This window comes from Mercenaria mercenaria, chromosome 8, assembly GCF_021730395.1.
Source record: "Mercenaria mercenaria strain notata chromosome 8, MADL_Memer_1, whole genome shotgun sequence".
In the NCBI taxonomy this organism is placed as follows: Eukaryota; Metazoa; Mollusca; class Bivalvia; order Venerida; family Veneridae; genus Mercenaria; species Mercenaria mercenaria.
Genome location: NC_069368.1, coordinates 60,705,505 through 60,724,184, shown reverse-complemented (window position 1 = coordinate 60,724,184; position 18,680 = coordinate 60,705,505). Strand labels below are relative to the sequence as shown.

The 18,680-nt window shown below is 31.5% G+C and overlaps 1 protein-coding gene across 1 annotated transcript; it reads left to right on the top strand.

The window, feature by feature from the left end:
* Window positions 1-3,484: 3,484 nt before the first annotated feature.
* On the top strand, window positions 3,485-8,829 carry LOC123554592 (uncharacterized protein KIAA1958-like). Its single transcript, XM_045344842.2, has 3 exons — window positions 3,485-4,474; window positions 6,163-6,411; window positions 8,400-8,829. The coding sequence occupies exons 1-3, from the start codon at window positions 3,741-3,743 to the stop codon at window positions 8,827-8,829; spliced, it is 1,413 nt and encodes a 470-aa protein (XP_045200777.2). The 5' UTR covers window positions 3,485-3,740.
* Window positions 8,830-18,680: the final 9,851 nt, after the last annotated feature.

Here is an 18,680-nt window from a genome sequence, read left to right as displayed (position 1 = left end):
GTTTGATAATCATATATTATCTCAAATAAAATGCACCGTAATGCAATAATTATACAACAAAGTTTAATTATAGCAAATTTGACATAATATTAATTTGAATTCACTTCCCTTCCCGAAATGTTCAATAAATCCCTCTATATTGAATTCATCGTTACACTCTATCATGTTCATAAATGTTTATTTCATGCAATACATGCAGCAGTACATTGCAAATTAAAATATGCACACATCTTACTTTTTAACATCCTAAAATTTAGGTTCCTAACCGCATTTAAAACGTGCATCAATAACTCGGTGCATTTCGTAGAATCTGTTTTACCTGTAACAAATAATTGATAAAATAATGATAGAAAAACATGAGATTTATTTTCGACATTTGATATTGAAGTGATCAAAACTGTTACAAAATCAAAATACGTTTATCAGACACGAACACTTTAGATAATACATTTGATCCTGAAGAATCCAGGTATTGTTACTTGTTCTTATTAAAATATTACCTGCTAATCCACATAAAGACATGTATGAAATAGTGATGCAACACCAAATACTCAAAATCATGTAAGCGACTTTAGGGCAAAACAGCCTTCTCCTTTTAGTGCTTATTTAGATTATTTCTGCTGAGGTTGGCTACTAATCCAGTTATAGAAATTACTTACTTCTTTTCCATGTTGCAGGTCCACATTTGTCTTTATGTTTCTAAAAGAATAAAACAACAATATGCTTTCCGAACTTTGACGGAAGACAAAAACTGTTTTAAGATATTATAAATAATGTATTGCATTAAATTTAAAATTCCCTTCTATATATACACAATGACTTTTACTGATTTGAATTCATCGTTTCTCCTTTTCAAGTTCAAATCTTTCCTCAAGATGATTGTTTGGATATACATATGGCTCACTGCATGAAGTACATACTATAGCTAATTATATACATGTATTGGAATTAACGAACATCTTACTTTGACATACAAGTAGATTTGCTACATCTTATGTACTTATCCAGTACTGGGTTTACTTCTTCATTCATTTCAAGCTGAGGTTAAACCTGTTTATTTTTATTCCAAGAAGGTTTAACATCAACTACCGTTTTCAAGTGAAAAGGTAAAACCGTGTCTTTTAAATATTTTCAAACATTTTAGTCTAGACATATTAATTGACTCCCATTATTTACCTTGACGTTACTCCTTCTCATGTTCAAAGAATTCTAAAGATCACTTTTTGGTTATATGAAATACATACTGCAGCAAATAAATGTTGAAATTGTTGAAATTCTCTAATATCTTACTTTATGAATCTTCAGCTGCATATGGTACTGTATGCTTAATGCTCACAAATGACTTTCTGCAATACCTTGACTTTGTTTTTACCTGCAACAATGCCATAATAGAAATATATATTGAAAATAAAGAAAATTCAAGAAAATTATCCAAATATTCAGGCTAGTTGATGTTAAGCTGTTAGCTGCAGATCCAGATGTAAACATGTTTGACAAAATGGTACAAGGTCAGATAATCGAGCTCATCATGTCGGAATAAAGCTACATGTAGTAAATAAAATTTCAAAAAGAAAAAAAACGTACTTATTTTCACAGTTTATAGCCTATATTGTTTCATAACTTACTGAAGTTTGTTTAGAAAACTAATACATTACATTTCCTCCATCTCTTTATCAAGTCTTTACATGATAACGCATGAAACTTTTATTAAAGCTAAACTGATATTGGTGTGTTTATTTAAATTCAGTTCCCTTCTCGGCATGTTCAATGACTCCCACTATTTTGAATTTGTCGTTACACTCTATCATATTCAATTCATATCAATTCCAAAGTTCATTGTATGGTTATTTACCTGTTGTATCACATGCAATAGATACAGGAGCACATTGCAAGTTGAAATATACATTACTTTTTAATGTCATGCAATTTATGTAACCGTACTTTTAAAGAATAACTCGGTGTATTCATTAAAATCTGTTTTTGGCCTGTAACAGTTAATTGATGAAATTATGTTTGAAAGACATGAAAATTTAATTAACTTTATTTTGATATATCTAAATTTCTTACTTCTGCACATCCCAGATATTACTGGTTTAACGCCAGATGTAGACAGGGTAAGACATGAAGTACAAGGTTTCATTCGAAAGTTCATTTGAGCGACATAAGGCTACTATGGTCCTATTGTTACTTCTTGTAGCTTGGATAATATCTTCGGAAAAGTATCTACAGATCCAGTTAAAATGTTGAAATCTTCCTATATTTCAAGCTGTAGTTCCACCTTTGATTTTTGCTCCTAAAAGAGAAAAGTATAAACAAGCTTTTTCCCCAAGTATGACAAAATATGAATATTTTCTTTCATATTCAGACATAATTTCAAACAAATAGTTACTAAATGATGTATTAATGACACATAAATGTTTTAATTTAGCAAAATAATTATTATAATAAGTGTATTCCTTTAAATTTAACCTTCCCTTTTGGTCATATATTGTAATCTTCAAATTTAATTACAGCTTAAATTTAAACTCAAAATAAATTCAGCAGCACGATGTGCTTGTTAAACTAACAAACGACTCAAGGTAATTCCCTCAGAAAATTTTGTTTTCCATTCACTACTTTAATGATGAAATTATATTTGAAAGGCATTGAAATTTAATTAAACCAGTTTATCTTCACGTATCTAATAATTTACATATTAAACCATTACCTGCAGTTCCACATATAGACATGTAGGGCAAAATGATACAACTTTAAATACAAAAGGACTTGTGAGCAACTGAAGGCAACAATATCCCTCTGATATAGAGATGTAAATCTGAAAATGAAGCAGTAGTATCCGAATTGTAAATATTATTTAAATGAAACTCCGTGGAACAATAGAACCTACCCTTTGAGTATATGAAAGCTGATAATCAACATTTAGAATATCATCCAGAAAGCACGCTTTATTGTTGAATGCATTAATAAAATTCACTTGTGTTTCTGTTGAAACGTTCAACATAAAGTTTCTTTCATAACAGTATAAAATCAAATCTGAGACAGGGAGTGCACGGTTTGGTCACATAGAAATTCCAATAACTTGTCTGAAATCTGCTTTCTCAAACCTGATGTAAGCATTGTTCAATAAAAGGAAATAAAGAAAAAGAAAGCTTCACACTATGTACCTTGTATACATGTCACATTATGTACCCTTGGATCACATTTTTCTACCTGTGCATACCACCATTCATCTGTATTCTAGACCTTCTGTCTGTAAGGGTCTGTGTACTACATTTTACACCTTGTATTACATTTTGTGACTATTTATTACATCTCCCACCTATATATTATACCGTGTAATTGTGTATTATATCGTATTTCTACGTATCTTCACTTTGTATCTATGTATTATACGGTATATTTCTGCATTTTACCGAGTGCTTGTGAAATACTTTTTGTATCTGCAAGTTACATTTTGTGTATGATCAGTTCATAACACATTATACCGCTTTATTTCATGCTTTTCAGTGGTTTACTGAAATATAATGGTAGATTATATCCTGGTAAACCCACAGTGAAATTTATCAAAATATAATTTTCACTGTGCCGGACTACTTTCTTCCCCCAATTGGACACCTCTCTATGTACATGTATATACATGAGGTGACAGGTTGGTTGTAGTAGCTTCCCTTTGTTTACATGTTTGTAACAACAACAACAACACCTGTCAAATCTGACGTCTGCTTTAGTATACAATCAAGATGTCTGTAGAAGAACTGGATCCAGAGGTCTTGAATGACATTTTCACAAATTTCTTTGACCAGGAGGAATATGGAGACTTTCAGGTTGCAGACAGGAACTTTAGACAAGTAGATGCTGACCAGTTTCTTAAAGAAAATGAAAATAAAAATACCCAAAAGAAGACAGAGAGTGACATGAAGTTATTCTTCTCTTTTCTGATGTCAAAAAATGAAATGAGAAAACCAGAATACATTCCCCCATATCAGCTTAATTCATTACTGTGTGAATTTATCTTGGGTGTTACCAAGAAAGATGGCAGGGAATATGAGCCTACAACTTTGCGGGGCTTTATAAGCTCTGTTGACAGATATCTAAAAGCAAGTGACAGCAATGTTGCCATATTCAAGGACAGAGAATTTTCCAAAACACGAGCTGTCCTTTCAAGAAAACAGCAACAGCTGAAAGGCCAGGGACTTGGCAATAAGCCGAGAGCTGCAGAAACCATGACAGAGTCTATCATTGACCAGATGCATGAAGCCAGGACACTAGGTGACTACACTCCAAGGTCTTTGTTACACTCCATGTGGTTTGTATGCACAAACCATTTTGGAATGCGGACAGGCAAAGAATGCCGTGATCTCTGCTGGGGAGATATTCATCTTAGAATGGACGAAACTTCTGGTGAGGAGTATCTTATATATGACCAAGAGAGACAAACCAAAACCAGATCTGGTTCAAATCCTCGGGACATTAGGTACGTTTCAATTGCATTTTTATTTAATGGCTTTATTACACTCCCGCAACGTCGAACATGTGATAAATAGCGGATATTACATGAGTGTCTTTTCATATTGAATTTATTAAACTCGTTGAATAAAATGATAAAATGCGAGGCTCTGCCGAGCATTTTATCAATTTTATTCAACGAGTTTAATAAATTAAATGTCGAAAGACACAAATGTAATATTCTTTTCATCACATGTTAGCTATTCATGTCGAAACATCAAAAATTCAACTTTCTTTTACTATACAAATAAGTCAATTTGTCCAGCGTCTCCTATACTGTAAACGACGTCGACGTCAAAGCGTTATTACACTAGTGTATTATCATTTTTATTTAATGGCTTTATTACACTCCCGCAAAGTCGAACATGTGATAAAGTAATTTAATTCATATACAGTAGATCTACCATAATTTTTGTGTTGTTTTTTTTCAGTGTCACTGAATGAGCACTAAAATTAGTAATTTCAAAATTTGTGTCACAAATTGAAATATCTCATTCTTCCACTGATATTTCTTTTCGGTTTATTTCATGCACAAAATGCTTTAAATATTTTGTATTTTTGATACCATCTTAAAATATCTTTAAATTGCACAAGCTTTCCTTGTGAAAATGTGAAATCTGTGAAATAAAAAAAAAAATATATGTGAAATCTGATATTACAGGAGTGTCTTTTCATATTGAATTTATTAAACAAGTTGAATAAAATAATAAAATGCGAGGCTCTGCAGAGCATTTTATCAATTTTACTCATCGAGTTTAAAGGCACTGACCTCCAGATTTGGATAAATAATATTTTTTCTTTCAAATTGAACTTTGGTCATATTACGAACATTAGAATATGAGTTTTTGTTTCTAAAATAATTTAAAAATCCTATTCAAGAAAAAAAGATGACCGTCTCGGCAATCGAACCCGGACAACCACGGCAATAAAGACATTTTCCCGTCTTCGTAACCAATAAAGCTATTGAGGAATTAGTGAGTTATGATTTCAAAATACAGATTTTTATAATTGAGACAGTTTACCTGGAGTAATGCGTTACAAACGCATTTCGATTTTCATCGTAAAAAGTAGAAAAAACAGCAAATTCTAATGTGTTTCCGTAACATGATATAGTTTGTCAGTAATTAAGTTTTAACCCTTCTTAAGAAATATAGCATTTATTTCCAGATATCTAAAAAATCTTTTAGTAGACTAGTAGAATGATCTGGAGGCCAGTCCCTTTAATAAACTCAATGTGGAAAGTCACAAATGTCATATTCTTTTTTCCCCACATGATAACCTTCCCTGGCGAAACATCAAAAATTCTACTTTCTTTTACTAGATTATATGAATAAGTCAATTTGACTAACGTCTCCTATACTATAAACAACGTCCACGCGTTTACTGAAATATAATGGTAGATTATTTGTAATGATAACGATAAACAACAAAACAGCTATCCAAACTGGGATTCGAACCAGGCCTACTGCTACTTACTAACAGCCGTCTTCCGCTAGACTATTTGGATGCACAACTGTTGTATGTTGCTACAATCACCATTACGATTTAGAGTTTTAGACTTGCATTTTTTCTGTAAAATGTCTGTCAAAAGGTTAGAGACTGTAATAAAGATAAATGTTTTAATGATGTATAACAGTGTAAATTTCATTACTTCAGAGGTACAAAACCCAAAGCCTATGCCACTGCTGACGCCCAGAGAGATCCTGTACATCTGTACAAGCTGTACAGCCAGAAACGACCGGACGAAATGTGCAAACCTGACAGCCCATTCTTCCTTACACCAAATGATAAACCACAGAGATGCTGGTTCAAAAAAACCCCACTTGGAATAAATAAACTTTACAACATTATGAGAGACATGAAGGCTGAAGCAGGAATTGAAAATCCCAGAATAACGCCTTACAGGTGTGCATATTATACATCTATATTCTTATTTTATGCTTTTCCATGGTTTATCTAGATATAATAAATGAACAGCTGAAAATATCCTGATATAGCAACGTTTTATAAGCCTGATTTTATAGCCGATATTGTTCTGAGTTCCAAACTGAAAATTTTTCCCCCCATTTTTCTGCAAACATTTTCAATTCAGAGCTTTAAAACGACAGTTTTACTGGAATGTCAAGTACGTAAATTATAAGCCGTCATATGGATACTAAAACTTTTTCCGACAATCAAAAAAATTCAAATCTGACATCTATTGATCTTTTCTTTCCTTTTCAAATTCATTTCTGAAAAAAAGAAACACCCTAAAACTGTAAAATATCTACTTTTGAAATACCCTTACCAAAGTCATACCTGCATAAATTCAGTATATTTAAAGTAGTTTGATAACAAGAATCTTCAAGTACTTATCAGACTGTAAGCCCAGGCCTCCAGATAATTTTTCATGCAATTAGTGTTTCAATTCTTTGTTTTTTCACAACCAAATTCAATCAGTATTAGTTTTGCATCGCAAACATTTAATCTTTCTTAGTTAGTTTTTTTTTTTTTTTTTTGCTGGAGGGAGTGCATCTATCATTTTTTGTCCGTTTTCAATGACTTTAGTAATTTTTCTGTTACGTTTTAGTATTTCGCTATTCATCATGGGCTATTTCCAACCAGAATCAATGACATTTGTTATGATGTCCGGTACAATTCCACCTGCGATTTCTTCATTAAGATTTTTTCCGTTCTTGTCATAAAATTAACCATAGAAGGACATGCACTGTCAGTTTGATGCTTTGCTCATCCTCGCTTTCTTACTGCCGACGTCATATTCGCAATTTCTTAGAAGGTGATATCATTCTAGCAAGCTAATAAATGGCACGATTAAGATTTTATCGCTGACTTGAATTAGCCGTGAAATTAAGAAAATTTTAGTAATAAGTTCCCAAACATGGTTTATCGTAGAATAACCCGTGTTTTCTGTGTTCTTATGCGTACATGTAAGAATGTATCAAGAAGGCCGTATTATTTTAAATACTGTTTCGCATAAGAACGAAAAACTCGTGTTATTCTACGATAAATCACACTTGGGAACTTGTTATTTCGATTCTAACACTACATACTAGTATCAACAGTGTAAGAAAAAAACTACTTTTTACAACCGTGCTATGCACCTGGATCGGTAACGTCACTGCACGCGAGTGGTTTATTTAAGAAATAATATATCTCATCGGTGATTTGTCGCTGAATAAATCACTGTTTGGAGTTCAGATGCGAAGGAATTATATCACGAGGGCGGAGCCCGAGTTGTATAATACTACGCAGCTGAACGACAACACTGATTTATTCAAGAGCAAATCACTAAATGAGATGTATTATTTTGATTCTAACACGTTACCAAGGACGGGACACCTGCACTTTACCAGTACGCACATTAAATAAACACTCCCCATTTATTCTTATGGGGGCTACTGCCCCCACACCCCCGTTTTTCTGTTTTCTTTAATGAATAGATTATTGTTACAATTTATTTAAATGATTGTAACGAGCACATCCTACCTTTTACAATCCTAGCAAAAAGTGCGTACCAGTAAAGCGCATTCTAGCCCCAAGGACTTTAAAGTACATCTTTGCCGGCATTCATTAATTATTTGCCCGTTTTCAATCGGTTTCTTTCTAGCGCGCTGCTACGCCGTTTGACGCAATAATTGTGACGTCAGAACAGTGAATTGTTGTTTGATAATTCACTGATTCCAGCCTTCTTTGTTTAATAGTAAAATGAATCGGATCGTGTTAGAATGCAGAATGAGAATAACCCGAGAGCCCTCCCATGTCAGCCAACTTAGAAAAACGAACTTATGCCTGCATACTTATTCTAAAGAAAATGCACTTGTACAAAATAATTTATGCCTTCAAATAATTTCATAGGTCAATGATATGAAAATTCCATTCATTTTTTTTTTCAGCTCCAGAAAACATCTGGTTCAAACTCTAAACGATGCTGGGGTCCCTGCCAACCAAATCATGCAAATTTCTGGTCACAAGAATGTGAATTCTATAAACAACTACAGTAAAATCAACAACGACCAGTCGAGAAATATTTCTAAAATACTGTCGAATCAGAGAAATGAAACCAACCTTCAAACTCAAGGAAGTGGTGCTGCCAGTGCTCCGGAGCCATGGACTGGGCCTTTCGGATCCAATCGCTCTCGCAGTCTTTTTGCAAGCAGCACTTTCCACGGACCTGTGACTTTCAATTTCCACAGTACATCTGTATCGGAAACACTGTCACAAATGTCCACAGTTAACGTAGGCCGAAGTAATGCAACTGCTGAAGAGTCCGTTTCCAACATGCTCGATTCGCCAGTTGCCACTGCCAGACCATTCAACGAATAAGAATGATTCCAGAAAGTGACAGTGACTAACTGTAACACTCACGACACGAGAGTTTACATATAAGTCCATTTAAAATCCCACTGTTACACTGTTCGTATTGTTTCTCCAGTTATTTGTTCTAACTGTTTACCGATTGACTGAAGTAAAACAAAATGGCGGACTCGAATTTTGACAAGCGCAAGTGCGCGTATCTGCGCGTATGAATTTCACACATTGTTTGTTTAAATATATCTGAAGTTACATGAATAAAATTTTTGAAGTACCAAATATATTATTTATATCCCTTACAAATAAATTAATCTCCTTTCTTCTGTTAGACAAAACACAACCTGGACCAAATTTGTAGAACTATTTGGGACGCATAACACAGCGCTGACAGTCGTAAACAGTGGGGCTCCCTGCGGGGGAATTTTTAAAAAGTAAAACGATTTTATAAAAGAAACCACTGAATAAGCATGAAATAAACAGAAAATTTGTTTGTTTCGGTGAAAGATCGAAATTTATTTCATCTCGTGAACATCACATGTTAATATTTTCACTCGTGGCTTCGCCACTCGTGAAAATATTCATGTGATGTTCACTCGATGAAATAAATTTTCGATCTTACACCGAAACAAACAAATATCCTCTATTTATTAAACCTGGGACATGTGTATTACAATATATATATATAATATATATATATATACACTTCATAACTTGTATTAAACCTACTGACTGGGCTACACATTTGTATTACATCTCTTTTATATCTACATATTGCACTTTGCAATTATGGATGGCATTATATGCAGGTGAATTACACATTGTATCTGTCTATGACACAACGAATGTGTATATCACAACCTTCTATATATGTATTATACCTTGTATCTGTGCATTGTACCTATATAAGTTTTTATGTATAACATCAAGTATTTGTGCATCACACATAATACCTTTGCATAACATTGGATATGTGCATCACATTTTCACCCTGTATCATAAATTGCAACCGCAAATGTATTCCCTTTCTATATGTAATCATTTACCTATGTATTAAACCTTCCTCCCTTGTATTTCACCTTGTATTAAACCTTGTATCTTGTATTAACTTTGTATAACACCGTGTATCTATGTTTCACCACTTCTATTACAATCTATGTAAATTAAACATTGCCATTAATAGATTAACTGTTAGAAACAAAAACACAATTTAGGCGTCTATCGCAAAAAGATCACAGATCAACAGTTACTGTATGTAAAATATCAAGTATTTATGCATCACAGGTTGTACCTCTGTATTACATTGTTATGTACACAACTTTTTCATTATGTATCATACAAAGCAAGTGCATATGTATTTCATCTCTCCAGTAAGCCATATATCTATGTATTACACCTTCCTCCGTGTATTTCACCTTGTATTAAACTTTGTACTTTGTATTAACCCTGTATAACACCTTGTATCTATGTATCACCCCTTCGATTTCACCATGTGTAAGACAAAAATGCCGTTAATAGTTTTACTGTTAGAAATACAAAAAATGTAGGCGTCTATCTCAATATGATTAAAAATGAATAAAATGAAATAGCTATATTAAACAAAATGCATTTAATATTTTTTTCTATTAAAAAACAAACATTATTTTCTCTCTAGCATTATTATGAAAATTTGTTCAGCTCCTTTCACCGTTTCAAAAAGTACTATATTGAGTAAATGGAGTAATTCTCTTTATCGTTACAAATAGGAAAGCCAACCCAAATCCAAGCATCCATCAGAAGCAGACTAAGATCAATAATAATTTACATTCAATACAAATGAATCATCAAGTATATTATTAGCACAAACAAACTCAGAATCATTTTACAATTAATAAAAAAGAATTTAACATCTATTCAACATCTTTACAAACGAAAAGTTTACTTCTAATTACATTTAGAACGATTGTATATGACCCAACGGATCACTATATTGAGTAAATGGAGTAATTCTCTTTATCGTTACAAATAGGAAAGCCAACCCAAATCCAAGCATCCATCAGAAGCAGACTAAGATCAATAATAATTTACATTCAATACAAATGAATCATCAAGTATATTATTAGCACAAACAAACTCAGAATCATTTTACAATTAATAAAAAAGAATTTAACATCTATTCAACATCTTTACAAATGAAATGTTTACTTCTAATTACATTTAGAACGATTGTATATGACCCAACGGATCAAATTATGTGTCATTAGATTTATAATCAGTTCAAGAAACGGTCCTGTGACTTGAAAAGTCTTTATTTCATCTGTTTTGAAAACCAGTTCTTTTACAGTTTAAGAACTTGATCTGTTCTTATACTTCAGTTCTTGATGTGGCGAATTTCCTGATTTTGAACAGTTCAGAAACTGGTTCTTAAAAATAAAATATCATTGTTGCTATTTCTAGAACAGTTCATGAAAAGTTTTGAATACATGTATCCAATTTCTCTATGTATTCACGCGTTATAGTTCCAGTCTTAATGCAGCACATTTGATGAATATTTTTTAAAGTTAGGATTAACTTCATATATGCTGCTGTGCATAATGATATGTACTAGAAAAATATGTGTGTAGCTAATACCGCAGTTGCTGTCTCCATTTCAGTTGCAACATATCTGCAATGTGTTATTTTATATTTTGAATTTTTAACAGGTTCATAATCGCGCAAGCATTTATGTGATTTAGTGATAGTATTTGATACACTTTACAAGAGAACACACGGTAACAAATAGATGTACCGATGGTTTTATCAAGTGGCAAGGTCTTACAATACAACAAGAATAAGTACTGTATTTAAAGAGTAATTGAAATCATTGAAACAAACTAAGGTTCGCTGCAGTGTGAAATTAGAAACATATTTGAAAATAGAATGTTTGATCTAGTTGCAGTGTTGGTAATATATGCTGTATTTGCATTATATAATGCATTTGCAGCATATCTGCAGTGTATTCTCAGTATAATTCAATGATACTGCCTTGATGCTTTAGAACAGCAAATTTGCATATATGCTGCATTTTAAGTAAATCGTACATAAGCAACATACTGTAGTATTTTAATCATGCTACATTCATGCATCCTACATTGACATTTAATGGAAATTATGAGCAGAATGATAGAAGCAATCCTGCTTCGGTACTCAAGACATACTGCAAAACCTACTAGAAGTATTCTGGAGTTCTGTAATGTGACATTATGAATGTCCTTTTCTTACTTAGCAAAATTTTCAAAACATACAATTTAAGGGAAAACGTGTATATCAAAATAGGAAGCAACAATTAATATCATCGCGCAAAATACGAAGTCTTAAACAGAGAAAAAGCCAATTGTCTAAACTCTAAAACTCTATAGAAAATGTAGATCAAAGTTTTTATGACGTTTTATGGGGACTGAGACATGGGTATATTATGTCTTACCCCGAAGGCGGATAAAAACAGTGTCTCAGTAAATGGGGGCCTAATTTAAAAGAAAAGATTTTTATACATATTCCTTCAATTACATGCAATCACTCTGTTTGCCAATTATCTATAGACTATAGTTTAAAACAGCTCTTTGAAATGTTTTATCTATTAACTAGCCTCATTTTAGCACAGTTGATATCGGTTTATCAAGAACATTTATTCTAGACAAATTAAATGACTCTCATTATTCAATGTTCAAATAGATTCTCAAGATCACATTATGGTTATATGAATGTTTTTATTATATAAAATACATACTGCAGCGAATAAATGTTCAAATTCAGTGAATTCTTACATCATGAATCTTCATCCATCTGCATGAGGTACTGGCTGCGTATTGCTCACAAATGTTTTGTTGCAAAACCTTGACTTTGTTTTTACCTGTAATAATTTAATAATGAAATATATTTGAAATAAATGTGAGAAAAAACGTACTTTTTCTGAGTTAATAGCTTATATTGTTTCATAAATTATTGAGGTTTGTTTAGAAAACTTAGGCATTACATTTTCTCCATCTCTTTAAAAGAATCAAGTCTTGATAATGCATAGAAAATATATTGATTTAAATTCAGTTCAATTCCCCACATGTTCAATGACTCCCACTACTTCTATTTTATCGATTCACTCTATCATGTTCAATTCAATACAATTCTAAAGATCAGTGTATTGTTATTTACATATTGTACTACATGAAATAGATACAGGAGCAAATTGTTACTTTTTAATGTCATGAAATTTATGTTGAAATCCATACTTTAAACGCTAAACAATAACTCGGTACATTTTTTAGAATCTGTTTTTCACCTGTAACAGTGAATTGATCTTTGAAGCACATGAAAATTTAAGATAACTAAATTTTATATCAAAATATCTAAAATTCTTACTTCTGCACATTCAGATATTAGCTGGTTAACCAGTTTTAGACAAGTATGACAAAAAAGTGCAAGGTTTTATCCTAGAGGTCAGATGAGCGACTAAAGACTTCTATGGACCTCTTGTTACTTCTTGTTGCTTGGATAATATCTTCTGAAAAGTATCCACAGACCCCGTTAAAATCGTTAATGTGTCCTATATTTCAAGCTGTGTTTCCAACTTTTCCTTTTTGCTCCTAAAGGACTAAAAGAGAAAAGCATAAACTAGCTTTTTCAAGTATGACAAAGGATAGAATTTCACTTATTACTTTTTTTTATTTACTTGGATATTCAGATATAATCTGAAATAAAATGTCACTTAATGATATAATAATGGCACATAAATGTTTTAATTTAGCAAAATTGTAATATATGTATTCCTTTAAATTAAACATTCCCTTCTTGTCATATGTTGTAATCTTGAAACTTACTTACAACTTACAACTTGACACTATAAAACATCAGCAGCACGTTAAAATAACACACGACTCAAGGTAATTTCCTCAGAATATTTTCTGTTTACTATTTACTAATTAAATGATTAAATTATATTTGTAAGGCATTCAAATTTAATTCAGCTATTTTATCTTTAATTATCTAAACGATTTTACATATCAGTACATTACCTGCAGTTCCACATATAGACATTTAGGACATAATGATCCAACGTCTAACACCCATGTAAGGTCTATAGTATCCGAATGGTAAATATTTTTAACTGAAACTCCGTGGAATTATAGTACCTACCCTTCGAGCAACTAAAAGCGGATAATCAATATTTAGAATATCATCCAGAAAGCACGCTGTATTATAGATTGCATTAATAATGTTTGCTTGCGTATCTGCCGAAACGTTCAACAAAAAGATTCTTACATAGCAATGTAAAATCAAATCTGAGGCAGAGAGTGCATAGTTTGTTCACAAGGAAAATCCAAATATTTGTCTGGAAACTCCTTTCTCAATCCTGGTGTAATTTTTGTTTAATTAAAGGAAATAAAAGGAAAAGAAAGTATCACCTTGTATACATGTCACATTATCTACTTATGTATTAACTTTTTCTACCTGTGCATACCACCATTCATTTTTATTCTAGACCTTCTATCAGTCAGGTTTTGTGTACTACATCTTACACCTTGTATTACACCTTGTGACTATTTATTACATCTCCGACTTATATATTACACCGTGTAATTGTGTATTACATCGTATTTCTACGTGTATCTTCACTTTGGATCTATGTACTATACGATTTATTTCTGTATTTAACCATGTGTTTGTGAAATACTATTTGTATATGTAAGTTACATTCTGTTTTAATCAGTTTATTACACCTTATACCTCTTTATTAAACCTGGTTCATGTGTATTACAATACATATCTATATATAACACCTTATACCTTGTATTAAACCTTCTAACATTGTGCTACAAATTTGCACTACATCGTGTATTTGTGTATTACACCGTATGTCTACATATTGCTTTTCGTAATTATGGATGGCACTATATGCTTGTGAATTGCACATTATATATGTGTATTACACAACGAATTTGTTAATAACAGCCTTGTATTTATGTATTATACCTTGTGCATTATACCAAGTTTGTATGTATAACATCAAGTATTTGTGCATCACACATTGTACCTTTGCATTACACTGTATATGTGCATCACATTTTCACCCTGTATCATACATTGCAATTGCAAATGTATTTCATTTATATATTAAACCATGTATCTATGTATTAAACATTCCTTCCTTGTGTTTCACCTTGTATTAAGCCTTGTATCTTGTGCTAACCTTGTATAACACCGTTTATCTATGTTTCACCACTTCTATTATAATTTGTGTAAATCAAACGTTGCCATTAATAGATTAACAGTTAGAAAAAAGCATTTTTTTACCTCAGTTACTATCTCCATTGCAGTTGCAGCATATCTGCAGTGTGCTAGTTTTATATTTGACATTTTAACAGTAAGTTAACTGTAAGTTATTGATAAATACATAAATCGCAGTCATATACATGTGTGACGTTCCTACTTATAGTAGATAATGATACAAATCATGCGGTACGTTTTTCCTTATTTTTATTCTTTTCGTCCTTTATTCAATGCCAGTAAACGATCATTTTTGATGTTCAAATATACAACATTTTCGACATCAAAGATAATCGCATTTAAATCTAGTTAAGCACTATAAACAACTGTTACAGCACAATCTTTGAAAAACATTTACATTTAACTTAGATATTGAGTTAAACTATGTTATATAAACAGTATGATTTAATTCCTTTTGTTTCGTCTCTATTCAAACAATTCATGATACTATTTTCACAGATAATTAATATAAAATTGTTATATCCTTCTTTGCAATTATTGAGTTACTGCCTCATAGTGTCTTATCACTTCTAGTTTCTTTGTAACTAGTTAATTATTAATGCTATAAAAAGCATACACAAACGACAATTGTTTGAAACTTTTTACATTGTAATACATATACTTTGACATTTACCAGTATTGTATATGATGGAATAAAGACGGTGCCAGATATATCGATAACACCTTTGAACTTCCACTTCCAAATTTAATTCAACTCTGAAAATCATGACGCATTTTGGATTTAATGAACTATCACAAAAGTTGCCTGTTAGTGCCATGTGGCGGCTGTATAAAAAGTCTCTCCATCTTTGGACACAGTGCTGTTATATCAACTGGTCCTTTGGGTTCACTAAGAACACTCAATTTCCTATAATACGAGAGAAATTCAGACACTTTTGATACTGGGCATTTCATCGGATAGTGTTCATAAATGTTTTACTCAACACAGTATATACCAAACGCATGTACAGATGGGAATTCTGCCTTTTGAGCAAAGAGTAAAAGCCCAATATGTAAACTCTAAAACTCTATAAAAGTGCAGATTAAAGGTTTTATGACGTTACATGGGGAATGAGACATGGGTATATTATATCTTACCCCAAAGGCGGAAAAAAACAGTGTCTCAGTAAAGCGTATGAACGACCAATTATTGCCAAAAGAAGATGCTTTACACAAATTCCTTCAATTACAAGCACTCTGTTGGCTAACTATCTAAAGAATATAGTTCAAAACAACTCTTTAAAAAGTTATATTTATTAACTGCATCAACAAGCAGTAAAAAGTAATAATAATCCTCTGACTTATTATTGCCCTAATTCTTCAGTGATATACAGTTATTACTTTTTTACAACTTAAATTTTTTTTTAAAAATCATAAAAAATTACTTGGAAGAAAAATATGCAACTCATATACAATTAGCACATACCTCATCTGTCCTATTCATTCAGTGGCCCATTGCATTATACCCACTCGCGGTCCATCGTGTCTGTTGAAACTCTTCTTATAACAACTATAAATAAATGAGAATTCCATTTCTAAACTTAAAAACTTTAATGTCTTACCGTGTATATTCAATATTTTACTGTTTAATGTTTAATATTCAGATATTATCTCAAATAAAATGCACCTTAATGCAATAATTACAAATGAAAGTTTTAATATATCAAAATTGATATAACATTGATTTGAATTCATTTCGGTTCTCAAGATTTTCAATGACTCCCACTCTATTGAATTTATCGTTACACAATATGCATACGTCTTAATTTTTAACATCCTAAAATTTTGGTTCCTAGCTGCACTTAAAACGTTTTTCAATAAATAAGTGCATTCTTTAAAATATGTTATACCTGTAACTACCTGTAACAAATAACTGATAAAATAATGATAGAAAAAAACTGAGATTTGATATTGAAGTGCTCAAAATTGTTACTTCTGCACACCCAGATTTTAGCTGCTTGAGATCAAGACGTAAACAGGACAAAAAAGTACAAGATTGACCTATGTTTACTATGGCCTTTTGCGACTACAAGAATAAAATAACTAGCTTTTCAAATATAAAGGAATATAAAATTTGTTTGCAAGTTTTTTATATAGATATAATCTAAAATGAAATCTAACTCAATGATACAACAATTTACATTAAAGTTTTGTTTTAGCAAAATTATTATAAGTGTATTGCTTTAAATAAAATGCCTTCACGACATTTTCACAAGTCTGAAAGAAATTAAATTAGTTAAAATGTTTGATAATATAATCTCAATTGCATCTTGACAAGTGAAAATTTTCTGTAGCTAATTCGATGTTAAAATTTACTAACGTTTTACTTTTTAACATCATGACCCATCATCTGCATAATGAACTTGAAAGGGTTAACTCAACAAGGACTAAGAACAATTCTTTCAATCTGTCTTGCCTGTAATAAACGATCAATACATCTTTGAAGGACTAAAGTAATGCAAATAATACATTTTATCTGGAAGTATCTGAAAATACATACTAGCATATTCAGTTATTAGCCGCAGATCCAGATGTAGACAGGTATGACAAAATGTGAAAATCAGATACTCAAGGTAAGTTGAGCGTGTTAGGGCAATTATTGTCCTACTAGTACTTTTGGTCGTTAGACAATATCTAGTTATAGACTAGTTATAATATTTACTTCTTCCTACATTTCAACTTGTGCTTTCATCAGTGTTTTTATATTCCTACATGTTCAAATTCATTCTCAAGACAGATCACTGCATGGATATATAACCTTTTTCAATTACGTGACATACAAACTGTAGCAAAATGAATACTGTAATTCACTTACATAATAGTGTCTTCAGCTGCAGTACGTATTTGAAATGTTGTGCTCACAACTATGTGCGATTCCTCGAATCTGTTCTACCTGTAACAAACTAATGATCAACATATCTTTGAAAGCCATGCAAATTGAATGTTGACATTTAAACCTGAAATATCCATATATTCTTACTTGTGGATATTAAAATATAAACTGGCGATCAAGATGTAAATATATATGTGATGTATGATAAAATAAGTCGTAAGGCCACCATGACCCTCTTGTTAGTTATTTTTGTTTGGATTATATCTCCTAATTCTAATCTTTTAATCAAGAAAAGAGCTTGCTTCTTTTTCTTTTCGAGCTGTTCTTCTACCTGTGTAAATTTGTTTCTAAAAGGGTAAATCACAAACTCACATTTTTTTTCAAATATGAATGTAAAAATATGTATTTGAAATGTTTGGTATTTGATTAATTAACTAGAAACAATGAGTGATAATGACACATAATTAATTCTCAAGATCACTGTTTGTAATATGAATGTTTTAATGATATAAAATTATAAATTTAAGTCTCATTTTAGCAAAACTGATGTTTGTGCATTGCTTTAGATTATAATTTTCATTATTTTTCTATGTCATTACTTCTTCTTATGTTCAAATCAATTTTATGAAGTTAAATGGCTGCTTAAATTACATGATATACATACCGCAGCAAAAAGATTATTGATATTTACTTATATCTTGCTTTTTAACATCAAACATCATGAAACTTCACGTTGAACAGCATGACTAAATTGAAA